Here is a 13,440-nt window from a genome sequence, read left to right on the forward strand (position 1 = left end):
TTTTTCGTTTCGGGTTCTCGTAATGGAGCCACTTCTCATCACCAGTAACAATGCGATGCAAAAACCTCTTTCTTTTCTGTCTTTGAAGCAGCAATTCGCAAATGGTTTTTCGTCTTTCAACGTCTCTGTCTTTGAATTCATGTGGAACCAAATGTGACATCTTTTGAATCATTCCCATGGCTTTGAGGCATTTGGAAACTGTTGTTTGATCAACACCTAATGCTTCTGCAAGTTCTTCCTGCGTTTGACATGAGTCCTGATCGAGCAATGCTCTCAATTCTTCGTCTTCAAATTTTTTTGGCTGTCCAGGTTGCTCTTGGTCTTCCAGGCCGAAATCACCACTTCTAAACTGTGCAAACCACTTCTGACATGTTCGCTCAGCTAGCGCATGGTCACCATACACTTCCACCAAAATACGATGACTTTCGGTAGCACTTTTCTGCATGTTAAAGTAATGAAGCAGAACACCCCTCAAAAACACTTTATCTGGCATGAACTGCACCATGTTCAGTTGACTACAAAATGCTGTTGTTGACGCGTCTATCAACTGCCCTATACTATGAACGATGCACGCTGACAGGAGTTTTCAACGCATGTGTGGATACACGGAACTGTGGGACGATACGCTCGTTACGCCATCTCTTGTCCAGGCGCACGAATTAATTCCTAGACCAAATACATTATCATTAGTTATTTTATTTATTTCCGTTTTGCTACATACATATTTAAATGTGTTATTACACTTTATTCAGTTTTGTACCATTATCCTTTGTTTAATTACAATTTTAATTTTATTTGTTTCTGGTTTTATTACACTGGTACAAGAACTACTGCATAGTAGACAATTTATTTACAAATGTATGCACTTCCTGCTAACAAAATGTGAATGTTGCATGCATACGGGTTTCTTACATTTTGTGCAGATGTGATTGGTCTTCCTATCTGTCTTCCACTCGCAAATAGAGCATCTCCTTCATTTCTTGTGTAGTGCTGGAGGTGGAATAGTATTCGGATCAGCCAAGGGTGAAGCACCAGTGATGTCAGCAAGCTGTTTCCCTCGTTCGATAAGGAACAGTCGACATGTGTATGATTTTCCACTGCAGTAGTCCCCATTCAGTGACATCCACACAACAAAAGTGTTGAGGGTGCTGATATCTATCATATTGTAGAAGATCACCATTGGCCATCTTCTTGTCATTCTCTTCACAGAATAGCAACGAGCCAGTGGCGAAGCATCCTATGAGGCCAGGAGGCCGGGCCTACCCACGCCATTACTCTTTTAAAGCTGTATTTACTTATTTCGTCAAAACATATGCAATGAAATGCAAAAGTTTGGAATTTTCATTTATGATAATTACAAAAAAATTCTAACCCTGTCTAGTATACGAACTTTCCACGGAGTGAGGCACATTTGCTGGGGCCTCTTCTCTTCACATTCTGTCGTACGGTCGTATATGCGGGAAGCCTAATCTTACGAGTACTGTACGTATGCTTATAACGTACTCCTGAGGCCGGCCTCGCGGTGTTACCCACTAGGACGAGCAGAATGTCAGCAACACTGCATTTCCGCCAGGGTTGGAAATTTGTGGTGTACCAGCATTTTTAGAAACATTAGCCTGTGTTCGTGCAGAGAGATTTCTATTTCATTGTACATTCTCCATATTTTGTACAAAACTTAGGTTTTTCCTTCCTTTCATCGACAAGAGTAAGTGAAATTGAAAATTACGAAGTACTGCAGTTCTGACTTCGTTTTCTGGTGAGAGTGCTGATGGTCTTGTCGATTCACCCAACACCGAAGCGTAAACAGAAAGTCTAAAGAACTTATATTTCTAAAGTAAGTCTTCATACCAAATTATGTAAATTATTATAATATGCTAGTTACGCCTTATATTTACAAAGTAGTTTTACTTTCACTGGAAATAGAATAATTTATTTTTATTGTGAACGGGAATTCCCTCGTTTGTTCCCTCTTTGTGAAAACTTGCCTCATGCTCAGGACGCTACAAGGGAGCGTGGCTCCGAGCGCGAGGTTCGTGGCGGTAGAGCTTTGTTTGTGATTCGTGTCGTGTGCAGCAATCAGATTTATGCAAGGAAGTGCTGGACTAAAATGCAAGAACAATTGAGTTCTTAATTGAGTGAAGATGTAATGATCGGTAAGGTAGGACCCACTTTTGATCATACATGTTTTCTTCTTATAAGAATAACTTCTAAAATGTTTTCAACTCTATTTTCCTTTGCAAGTAGCAGTGGCAAGTGACAGCAATTTTTTTAAAAAAAATTATAAGTTGTTGAAACGTTATTTAATGCGTTAACACTGTCGTCGAATAGATATTACAAGCAGACATTTTTTATGCAGCCGACACAAGCGAGGAGGTAGGCAGTTTCGTTTACCCTGAAGGGATAACAAGAGAAGAGGGCGGTCAATGAGAGTACAATGCAAAGGAAGACTTTTTTGGGTTTAGGACAAAGAGTGTTATGGGGTTATTGTGGGGTCTGTTTCAGGTCTGGCGGAACAGGCCAGTGTTGTCACTTTGGATTGGCAGAAAAGAGCTAAATTGTGCCTAAAAATTGGGATTCTATTCTCTCAAGCAACTACATTTATTATAACCTGTTTATATGTTACATAGTAACCTTTCGTGTTGCCATCATAGAAGGGTCCCAAACAAGGATCCTATGTTCTATTATCACGTAAAGGTGGGTAGAACAAACTAGGATGAGAAGTATTCACACTGAATGAGATAGGTCACCTTTATGTATGTTTTTTCTTGAAAGCCCCGTAGTGGTCATCCTAACACGTTACGAAGCCAGGTGACCTAATTGTGGTCATGTGAATTTTTTCCTGTTCCTCTTGAATTCATTCTCCATATATTCTCATCGTCACGATTAACATAGAGCAGAACAACTGAGACAAAAATATCCAAAATTTAAATTATGTTTACTTGCACATACAGGTGTCAGAAATTCATTTATCTAGAAAGCCAAGACTGGAATTAATTGCAACCATTCCTTTAGTTAGACAACAGATAACAATGGTGTTTTCCTTGGTGCGAGGAAGTCTTGCTAAAAAAAAACTAAGTTGGCAACAGTAGAACGTACCAAACTGACAGTCGCTGAAAGTGCGGAATTCTGTCATCTGCTCACGGCACAAACGTCATACTGACCCACAATTATGGGGTTCTTCTAGCCCTTTTCACCTCATTGCAAAATAAATAAATAAATTTAGAAAAAAAGTGATGAAGAATTGACAACAGGGCTCGAGCACTATTCGTTGGATTTTCGCGATGTCTTATGATTGGTAGTTCTTTCTGGAGGTGGGTGCATAAGTCAGGGGAACTTGTGGGCGGGAGGAAAACGTCTAAGACATAATTATCGTACTGATGGCCGGTAACAACACTTTTGAAAAAGTCACACCACTGGCAAGTAAAGAAGCACCTGGAGAGACATTGAACCACTCTCCATGACATAGCCCCCCTTTCTTTTTACAGATTTAAGCAAGTAATGGATATTATCGCACTTTTGTGCCTACCCTGCTACCAACTCTACGCTTCGCCACTGCAACGAGCCATTTGGTCCATAGAATCGACTCCTGCCTTGATGCTATTGTAAGAGAGGATGACCTCTGGCTTTCTCAATGAGTTGCTCTCATCGATGTTGCCTTTGGAGTGCATGGTGCTGAGAACAACAACTACTTTACCCTTTTTGGGACAGTATGATGCAAGCATTGCATCCTTCTGAAACCCGAATACTGTGGTATTGGGGTCACGTCCTTTGGTTGTGACAAATAGCAAAATAGTTTCAGGGCAACGAGTGCCATTTCCCCAGCGCCATCTACATATTCAAATGGAAAATATCAGTGGGTCTCAAAGACCCAGTTGGTACCAGTTGCTATTATATTCTGTAGAAGTCTACTGGCAAACTCAAACATGAAGATAATCTCAACACTTAATCTTCACCGAAACTGCAACAAAGCCACATGATCTCATAGTCCCTGCAAAATTCCTTGCAAAAGTATAGACATATGAATTCAGTTATGGGTCTCAGAGACCCGGTTGGTACTCGGAGGGTTAATGATCAATAGTTGCTTTCAATTGCAATGCAATGGAATAACGGTTACAGTATAATGGGAGATAAAATAATGTTAATGAGTGAAGGACTAAATATAGGTTCTAGCCTAAGCCCAGCATTGGCTGAATTGGTTATGAATGAATGGGAAAAGAAAGTGATAGAAAAAGGAGGTGACAAAATAATTCTGTTTTGCAGATATGTGGATGATTGTTTTGGCATATGAAAGGGAACGAAGAGGCAGCTCGACATTTTTGCCAAAGAAATACAAGATGAAGAAAGAGGGATATTAATGGAACTTGAAATAGAAGAAGACAAATTAAGCTACCTAGATATATTGATGCAAAGGAAGAGAGGACAAGAAATTGAAACCGCTTGGCATCAGAAGAAGTGTGCAGCAGGGGTATTCTGCCACAAAAGAAGTGATGTAAGTGAGGTGACAAAAAGAAATTTTATAAAGAATATGGAGGACAGAATCAAGAAAATATGCATGAAAGAATGTGAAAAAGAAGGCAAAATAAATAGCCTATTATCCCCACTATTGAAACAGCTGGAAAAGAATAGCTATGAGAAGCAGGATAGACTGGACATAAACAGAAGAAGGAAGAAAAGAGGAAGGGGAGAATTGGAAGAGAAAGAAAAAGACAAAAGGTTTGGAATAAGGAGTATTGGGAAGACCACAGAAAAGATATGCAAGGAAAGTGGGAATTAAAACTTACAGGAAGGGAGGGAGAAGCATCTTAAGAATAGCAAAGAATGCAAGCAAGAAAAAGGAGAACAGAGAAGAGGAAGAGGAAGGGATTATCTACGAAGTGAAATGTAAAGAATGTCAGAGTGTGTACATAGGAGAAACGAAAAAAAGGCTGAAAGACAGGTTGAAACAACATAGGGATGATGTACGACTTAAAAGAGAGAGAAATGCAATATTTAAACACACGAGAGAAACAGGACATGACATAGAGTGGGATGAGGCTAAGCAGATAGGAAGGGAGAAGAGAATGCTAGTGAGAAAATGGAAGGAAGCCAAGGAAATAGAGAAGAAAGGTGAAGAAGACATAATGAACTGGAATGGGGGACTGAAGTTAAACAAAGAATGGAAGAAGGTGTTAGAAAGAGTGGAAAGTACAAGAGAGAAAGAGGAGAGGAGAAGGGAGAAAAATGAAGGAAAAAGAGCGTGAGATATTCTATATGAATATCTCTTCACATTCTATATGAAAGTAATTATGTTTAGCCTTTTAGGTGAAAGTACAGTTGGAAAGTGAAAGCCACCTGCTAGAAAGTTCCTAACAACTTTCTAATAGTCTGGAGGGAGTAATGTTTGTGTATATATAATGCCCTTTTTTTGTATCTTGTTACTTTTGTACTTGATACAGAGTCTGATGAAGACCTTGCTAGATGGTTGAAACGTTACGTTTAGTTTATGTTTTTAATAAAATAAATTACTGCCTTGGTCAGCATATTTAGTTTTTCATAATCATGGAAACAAGGCTTAATGGTGTTATAATTGGATATTCATGTGTTCAGAGTAGACATGGCATTAGTAACATGGCATGGTAACTGCATTGTCACCTTCTATTCAGTGTTAATGCAGTGCTCACGTCCCTCCTTTGGTATTACAAATTTCTAGGGAGGGTCTTTTGAAGCATAGCTATTATCCCACAACAGCCAAAAATTTGCAACTAGAATGGGGAATGCCCCCTTATCCCCATCTACAAGTACCAGTCAGACATTGACACATGCAGATTTAAGAAAATGGAATAGTAACAACAAACCAATAATTAATGCGACTCCTGCTACTGTCATTGGCACCTGTCTAGGGTGACCATACATCCCGTTTTGACCAGGAAAATTCCATTTCAGATGCATGTCCCAATCATCTCTTTGATGTTATTGAAAAAAAAAAACTATTTGTCCCACGTTACAAAAGTCTAGGAGTTAGCTCGAGAATCAAGTCTAAATTTGAGACATTTCATTCTTAAAAACAAAATTGATGTAATGTTTAAACTAGCATAATGGTAACACAGCTGAACTGTGCTTCAAACACTTCATAACAATCAAAATGTTTCATTGTCATTGCGAACATTCTAGCAGACAGTACTTTACAGTTAGCTCATGTTGTGGGTTGTATTGTTGTTTTGTGTGTTCCGTTATTTGTAGTGAAGTGAATAACATGGTCAAGAAGCATACATGTAGTTCCAATGTGGACATGTAAAAAGAATTCAAAGTCCTGCATCTTGATGCAAACTAGCAAATCTCGCGTTGTGTGTCAGATATGTGGGGTGAGTGTCAGATATGTGGGGTGAGTGTCAGATATGTGGGGTGAGTGTCAGATATGTGGGGTGAGTGTCTGAGGAAGTTTTAGGAACGATTGTTGAAGAATGCTATTCTCAAGAAGAATGGTTGTTCTGATAAATACTTCAGTGTAGGACTAACATCAAAGGTTAATCAGAAGAGGACAGAAACACTATGTAAGCCATACCGAGATTATAATAATTATTACACTTTTATTTAATTTGTGTTTATGATGTATCATTCATGTGATCGATACTTAATGGATATAATAATAATAATAATGACATTCATGTTATAAGTAGGCCTAACCGATTTTTAAGGGGGGGGGGGTAAACTGCCCTACTTGGGATGTCCCGTTTTCATGCCATATTATGGTCACTCTACACCTGGCTCTTACTTGTCACTGATATATGGCAGGGTGGCTTTTTCGATTTTTAGAAGGAGAACAGTCTCCAGTTTTGGAAAGTCCATGGTCCACCAATCACCCACTGTAGTGATATAGATTCCTTTTGACATATGGACCAAAAAAAGCACAAAAGACACCCTTGAAATAGACAATGCATTAAAATTATTTCCAATACATGGAATTATATGCACATTTAGCTGAAGTATGCACTAATGTCTCAAATATGCATTTATATGCACTATGAAACTTGATCCGAACCACTTGTGCTTCCACCGGGTATTGAACCCGGGACCCCTTGATTACAAGGCGACGACGCTACTTCTTACTAGAAACTCTGAGAATTTACAATAAAAACTCCAAAATTGTGTTTGACAGTTTGCTAACAAACTTATTACTGTTCATTACTTTTTTTCCATAACTCTGGAAAAATACATAAAAATTAAAGTTTCTAATACATCTTATACTTCGTGAGGCCTTAGAAAGATCGCTTCGTGGGCTTGCAGCAGACTACAATATGGGGGGTGGGGGGGTGTCTGCGAGAACCAATCAGGTCCGCGAATGAGCGGTTGCCACAGCTAGCTCGATGCACCCTTCTGGAAGGGTGAGTGACCTCTGCCTCTTGCTACCTCGACCTGTTTGTTGGACTGAGGAGCAGACGACACGATAGTATGTGAGCGATGTCTGCTGTTAGCCCGCAAAACGCTCCTTCTAAGGCCTCCTACAGTATAGCATATACGTGTTTCAATTTTTATTTTTGTAACTAATCATAAAGATTGTAAACGTAGGAACATATAATAATAAACATAGAATTCTAATGTTTATTTCTTTACCATCTTTTCACATGCATGATTTTGCTGTTGCAAGATATTCTCAATAGTTCATGGTTAGGTACATCTATTAAATTATTGATAATATCTAGACAATAGTGAAAATAAATCACATCAAGATTCATGTGAAGAAATTCTTACGGATGTAATTTTTTGGATTTTGGAATATTATAGCAGTTTTTCAAATGGGGAAGAAAACTTGAGAAAAGCTGCCCTTGCATACGCCAAAGGTCCAGCTGTGCCTTAAATAAATATTTCCTCTCTTAAAGCACATATCTTCTTCATATTTATTAGTTATTAAAGGAAAACCATGAACTTGGTGTGCCTTTCACGTTGTGCACACTTTGCATCAAAGCCACAAATGTTAAGCGGAATGTTACAGAAATGCTAAATTGCTGTTTGCTAAGAAAAAAATGCTGTAAGATTTTTGGAAGCATTTACGTAGCATTTATGCTAGCAAAAATATTAAAGGAAATGCTTCAATCTAGAGAGCAACCCATTCAAAACATATTAATTTTAACCAAGGAAAATACAAAATGATCATCGCCATTATTTTACACTCTACATACATGTACTCTGCATCAAGGAGAGAATATCATTTGAAGGGCTCGGGTGTAAAACATAGGGAAGTGACATTTTGGTAATTTCTGAGTTCATTAAGAAAAATGGTTATTAGAAGCTATACTGTAGATAAATTGTTTTAGTGTTGTGATTACCAATTTCAGAAGGTGTCACTGAGTCCAATGCAAATTGTATGACATGGCAATTTCATTCGAAAATTGAAGGATGGCACATTTTAGTTTGTAACTAAAAAATGACCAAAATGTCACTTACCATGTTTTACACCAGAGCCCTTCATTTAATCTGAATGGAAGAAAAATTGAAATAAATACATTTACACTTGCTGCCAATGGGATCCGGAGTTATGTTAAATTTAGGTTAGGTTTGGTTAGGTGGAGCGATTGTTCTATACCAGAAACTTCCCCAATTTTTTTCATATTTCGCATACTCAATAATGTATGCCTTGTAATCACGAATCTGCAGTTAAAATTTGGCGCTCACATGTAGAACTTGCAAAATAAGCGGGTCCGTGATCGCAACTGACACTCTCGATTTCTCAAGAAAACCAATGTTTATCGCAAGATTTTGTGTTTCAAATACTTAAAGAACGAAAGGAGCGAATTGACAATATAGAGTCTCCAATTTTGTTAATTTTCGGTATACTAACTAATTTTGGCCTCCTAACCACGAATCTGTTGTAAAAAACCGGGGGTCACGTCTGGAAATTTGAAAAAAAGCTGATTGAATTTTTTTTATATATAGGTGTATATGCCTAGTTTTACGAACGAAAATGTAATCTCCTGCCATTGTTTCCAACCACGCCTTTGTTTTACAAGAAAATGATATATGATGTTCAATTTTAGTATGAACCCTATTTTTTCAATCAATTTAGGGGTGAAATGAATGCTAATGGAACCTAACCTAACAGGCCTAACCTAACCTCGTGTGAATGGTTCGTGGGGCTAATGTCAATGGCTTGTGGGGCTACCGTAGATGGTTTTTAGGGCTAACGTCAATGATTTGTGGGGCTACCCGTGGATGGTTTTTGGGGCTAACATCAATGGTTCGTGGGGCTAATGTCAATGGTTTGTGGGGCTACCATGGATGGTTTTTAGGGCTAACGTCAATGATTTGTGGGGCTACCATGGATGGTTTTTAGGGCTAACGTCAATGATTTGTGGGGCTACCCGTGGATGGTTTTTGGGGCTAACGAGCAATGTATCATCAAAATGTACAATTTCCAGACGTGACCCCCAGTTTTTTACAACAGATTCGTGATTAGGACGCCAAAACCGAAATTTAACAAAATTACAGACTTTCTCTATATTGTCAATTCTTACCGAACGAAACATATATTCCTGATATTACTACGACCCCAAATTTTAACTATGTTAGCCTAACCTAACCGTGCATGTTTTGTGGGGCTATCCGTGCATGGCTCGTGGGGCTACCTATGCATAGTTTTGTTCATATCAAAAAACATGGTTCCCAATCGCTGTTTGTGTATCGAGAATCATAGTGGTAATTGACAAGGTTATTTTACAACTTCTACACGTGGGCACCAAATCTTAAATGCAGACACGTCATCAGGACTCCATAATTAGCGAGTATTCGAATTATTAACGAAATTATGGTATTGTAAAATCATACCAAGACGAGAAGAACAACTTCATGCTCAAAAAGTACACTTAGTGACATAAGCCAGGAAATTATCATATACATGAACGTTAATAAAATAATTCACATTCAAAACACAAATTTTCACTAATAACAATTGTTTTTTCTTTATCTTACCTTAGCTTGTAACTTTCATAATTTTGACTCAAAATTCACATTAGGTTTCGTGTGATTTCTATTGATTTTAAAACAAAAATAACATTTGGTGTTCCAGAAACGATTGCAACATAAATGCAAAAATAAATCACGGCCATATATTTCAAAGAAACCTTTCATCGAGTGATCTTGGTTAAGAATGTAAATGTTTTCATGTGTAGATACCGGTTGCTATGGTATCCATCATCGTTGCCAGCTTGCTTGTTTACGCTAAACCACAAGATTCAAACGCCTCACAAGAAGAATCACGAGTCCAGACAAGCTTCAGCAGCAAGCATTATTTTCTTATAAAATGTGATCTAGTCTAAAAATAAAAATTACAACAGAAGAGCATGCACCAGACAGATCGATCTTCGAGGTGCGGTTTAGCCATATGGTTTAGCCTTCCCTCCTAGGCTTTTGTATAAATCCTCCTTGACTGAGTTGACAACACTGTCAACTGCTTACTATTGTAATTATAATTGTAATTGTAACTGCTCTACTCATTATGTATACTAAATACCTCCGCAATATAAAATTAAATTAATATAAACTATTTCAGTTCTCAGATGACTTGCTTTCAAATACATACTCTTTCTTTTTCTTTTTGGCCGAGTCTGCTGCCACGCACGTGTCAGCAGTAAGAATAAGCGTCAAATTTGCTGCTGCCACGTAATTCGTCTGCTAAGAGATTGTTACAAATCTTAAGAACTACGAGAGCATTTAGGTTTATTATTAGAAGAATGCTGAGGGACCTAATCTTAAAACATTTTTGTGAAAGCAATCGCTACAATTTCACAGTATGTGTTACAGACGTAATTGCACACATAGCATGATGAAATCACGATAAAACAAAGACCGAGTCTACTGCCACGCGCATCTTTTTTGAGGTTCCAGCAGAAAAAGAACGTGGCAGCAGACACTACCTTTCTTTTTACCTACTCAGATTAAATGGCAGAGACTGTGTACACCTCGGCGGTAAGAGCCAACCAAATGAGGATTATAAAACAAATGAAGTTCAGTGTGATATATGTCGGAATGTGACGTAGTTGTTTCAAAACTTGCTCAGAAATTATCTTAAAAGTCGAATTATTATCGGGATGCTATATGCTATTGATTTTTTTGATCAAGTTTTTCTGATAGGAATGAAGGAGACGGTGTTCAAATTCAATAAGTTGTGTGCAATAAGTAATCTGTTTGATAAACTGGCATAGTGACAGAATGAGTGAAAAAAACGAGAAATCTATCTATTCATTCGTAGGTTTTTCTTGCAAAAGAGTGCAGCCTCGTTCATCGTGTAAGTATTCTTATCCATTTTGGAGATATGTGTTATTGTGTCGCCCAAGTTGTGATTTTGTAATTCCGATTTGATCAGTATACAGTTTCAAAAGCCGCGAAACTCAAACTTTGGTAGTTCTGCATAGTTCATGTACGCATACGTATTATGAATAGTAAAGTTTGTAATGACATGAACGACACAAAGCTATGAAAGTTTCGTGGTACCCTCTACCCTCTGTACCCCCTAGAGAAAATGAAATATCTTGCATGGTTTATGAAGATTTTGGGTAAAAATTTACTATCCTTCGGACACCTCTAATTTTTTCGTTTCGTCAATTTTTGACATTCGTACTTACGTATCTGCTTCGTGGAACTTTCCTAAAGGTGGAACCACTTCTACATTACGTAAAACATTGAAATCTGTCGATTAAGAAAAAAAAATCGACGTAATTCTCGAGGGGCCCAAGGTCCTTTTGTTTTATTGCGATTTCATCGTGCTTCAATTGCAATTTTTACATGGTTTGATTTCGATGTACGTCTGTTAACACATACTGCAGAGTTTTAGCGATTACTTAAGACTTTGTTCAACATATGCTTTTGTGGTTATGTTAGGCAGGTTAGGTTTGGTTCACTTAGCATTAAAATGAAGTCGCTAAATGCATTATACTAAGGTTCCAAACTCATGTACGCATACTTAACCTAACTTCCCACACTTCTACGATATTTACTGTCGCTTGCCGACAGAGAAGTGCGTAAGGTAATTTTCAAGTTGTTTTTTTCAACATAAATAACTTTTTTCGAGTCCAAATAGTGCTCATTACTTTAACACTAGAAGCGCCAGGCCGGTCATTTTGACCGTTTTTCAAATTGCAGTTTCTGCTTTGTACAGAAACCTTTTTCTTCGTGCGTTGAAATTTTGTGACTTTTCCTAAAATTTGCAGTACATTATTACTGCTATGCGTTATTTACAAAAAAAATAATACTAATGGAAATATTTGTGTTTCTACCTAGAAGTGCCGTTGCAGGTCATTTTGACCGCTAATGTATTTCAATGGAAAACCACTTCTCGAATGGAACGTTGCACTTACAGTTTCCACCCCTATTCTTCCTTCCTCTTTTGGACTCGCCCATATATATGTTGGCGTATTGTCGAAGCTGATAAGAAGGAGAAAGTGAGGACTCAGTTTTGTTTGAACACTGCAGTTTGTAAGCATGTTTTCTAGACAATGTGTCCTCAGGGGAAAATCTGACAGTTGACGAACTATTGTTTCCTTCGGAAGCGAGTTGTAGATTTACACAGTACATGCCAAACAAACCAGAAAAAATTGGTATAAAATTTTGGATGCTAGTGGAGGTACATTCCAAATACATGTGCAATGCCTTTCCATACCTTGGGAAAGATGAATCAAGGAATAATAATGTTACTGTACCTGAAAATGTTGTATTGAGAATTACTTCACCTTATCTAAATGCGGGTAGAAATGTAAATATTTACAATTATTTCAGTTCGCTAAAATTAGCTGAGAAGCTAAAGGAGAAGAAGACAAGCCTAATTGTCACTATGAAGAAAAATAGAAAGGAGATTCCTAATGAAATTCTGAACATTAGAACACAAGTGTATGAAACATGTTTGCTAAAAAAGAGGGACATTACATTTTGTGCATACCAAGCTAAACCAAACAAAAATGTTCTACTCCTAAGCTCTGTGCAATCAGATGTAGAAGTAGATTTGCAAAGCCAGAAGAAACTCCCAGAAACAATCAAGTATTACAACAAAACTTTATGCGGTGTTGATGTTGTTGATCAAATGGCACGCAAATATTCAGTCTGTGCTTCATCACGTAGATGGCCGATACATGTGTTTTACAATATCTTACATCTGGCAGCAATAAATGCATGGGTTGTTTACAAGGCAGTCACGGGGAGGAACGTTACGAAACATAACTTTTTGATAGAATTAGCTGAGGAACTGTGAGAAGGACATTTGAATGCAAAGCCCAATAAAATATTGTCAACATCAATATCACATGCACGGAATGTAAGTGGCTCTGTTTCCAGAAAGAGGCGCCAATGCCAGGTGGCATTGTGCAATGAAAATAAAATAAGTGACATTTGTTCAATGTGAAACAAATGTGTTTGTGGGAAATGTGTTTCTGGTGTAGAAAAGGTACTGAAATGCAAAAAATGTAATATGTGAAATTT

General features: G+C 37.8%; 2 protein-coding genes across 6 annotated transcripts in view; one reads left to right on the forward strand and one right to left on the reverse strand.

Moving 5' to 3' along the window:
• The window catches only part of LOC145984111 (BBSome complex member BBS2-like), a 182,511-nt gene extending 172,344 nt beyond the window's left edge, over nt 1-10,167 (reverse strand). For 3 of the 5 annotated variants that reach the window (XM_083117542.1, XM_083117537.1, XM_083117538.1), the window contains exon 1: nt 9,943-10,127. The gene's annotated coding sequence lies outside the window, so the exon portion shown is untranslated. The other 2 variants (XM_083117541.1, XM_083117540.1) reach the window with 2 other exon arrangements.
• Nucleotides 10,168-10,983: 816 nt separating this feature from the next.
• Nucleotides 10,984-13,440, forward strand: part of slim (scruin like at the midline) — a 137,581-nt gene continuing 135,124 nt past the window's right edge. The window contains exon 1 of the mRNA XM_083117543.1: nt 10,984-11,257. Coding sequence (XP_082973669.1) covers nt 11,182-11,257 — 76 coding nt within the window. The 5' untranslated portion in view covers nt 10,984-11,181. The remainder of the gene's footprint in view (nt 11,258-13,440) is intronic.

The sequence above is a fragment of the Lepisma saccharinum genome, chromosome 2 (genome assembly GCF_977018435.1).
Source record: "Lepisma saccharinum chromosome 2, izLepSacc3.1, whole genome shotgun sequence".
In the NCBI taxonomy this organism is placed as follows: domain Eukaryota; kingdom Metazoa; phylum Arthropoda; class Insecta; order Zygentoma; family Lepismatidae; genus Lepisma; species Lepisma saccharinum.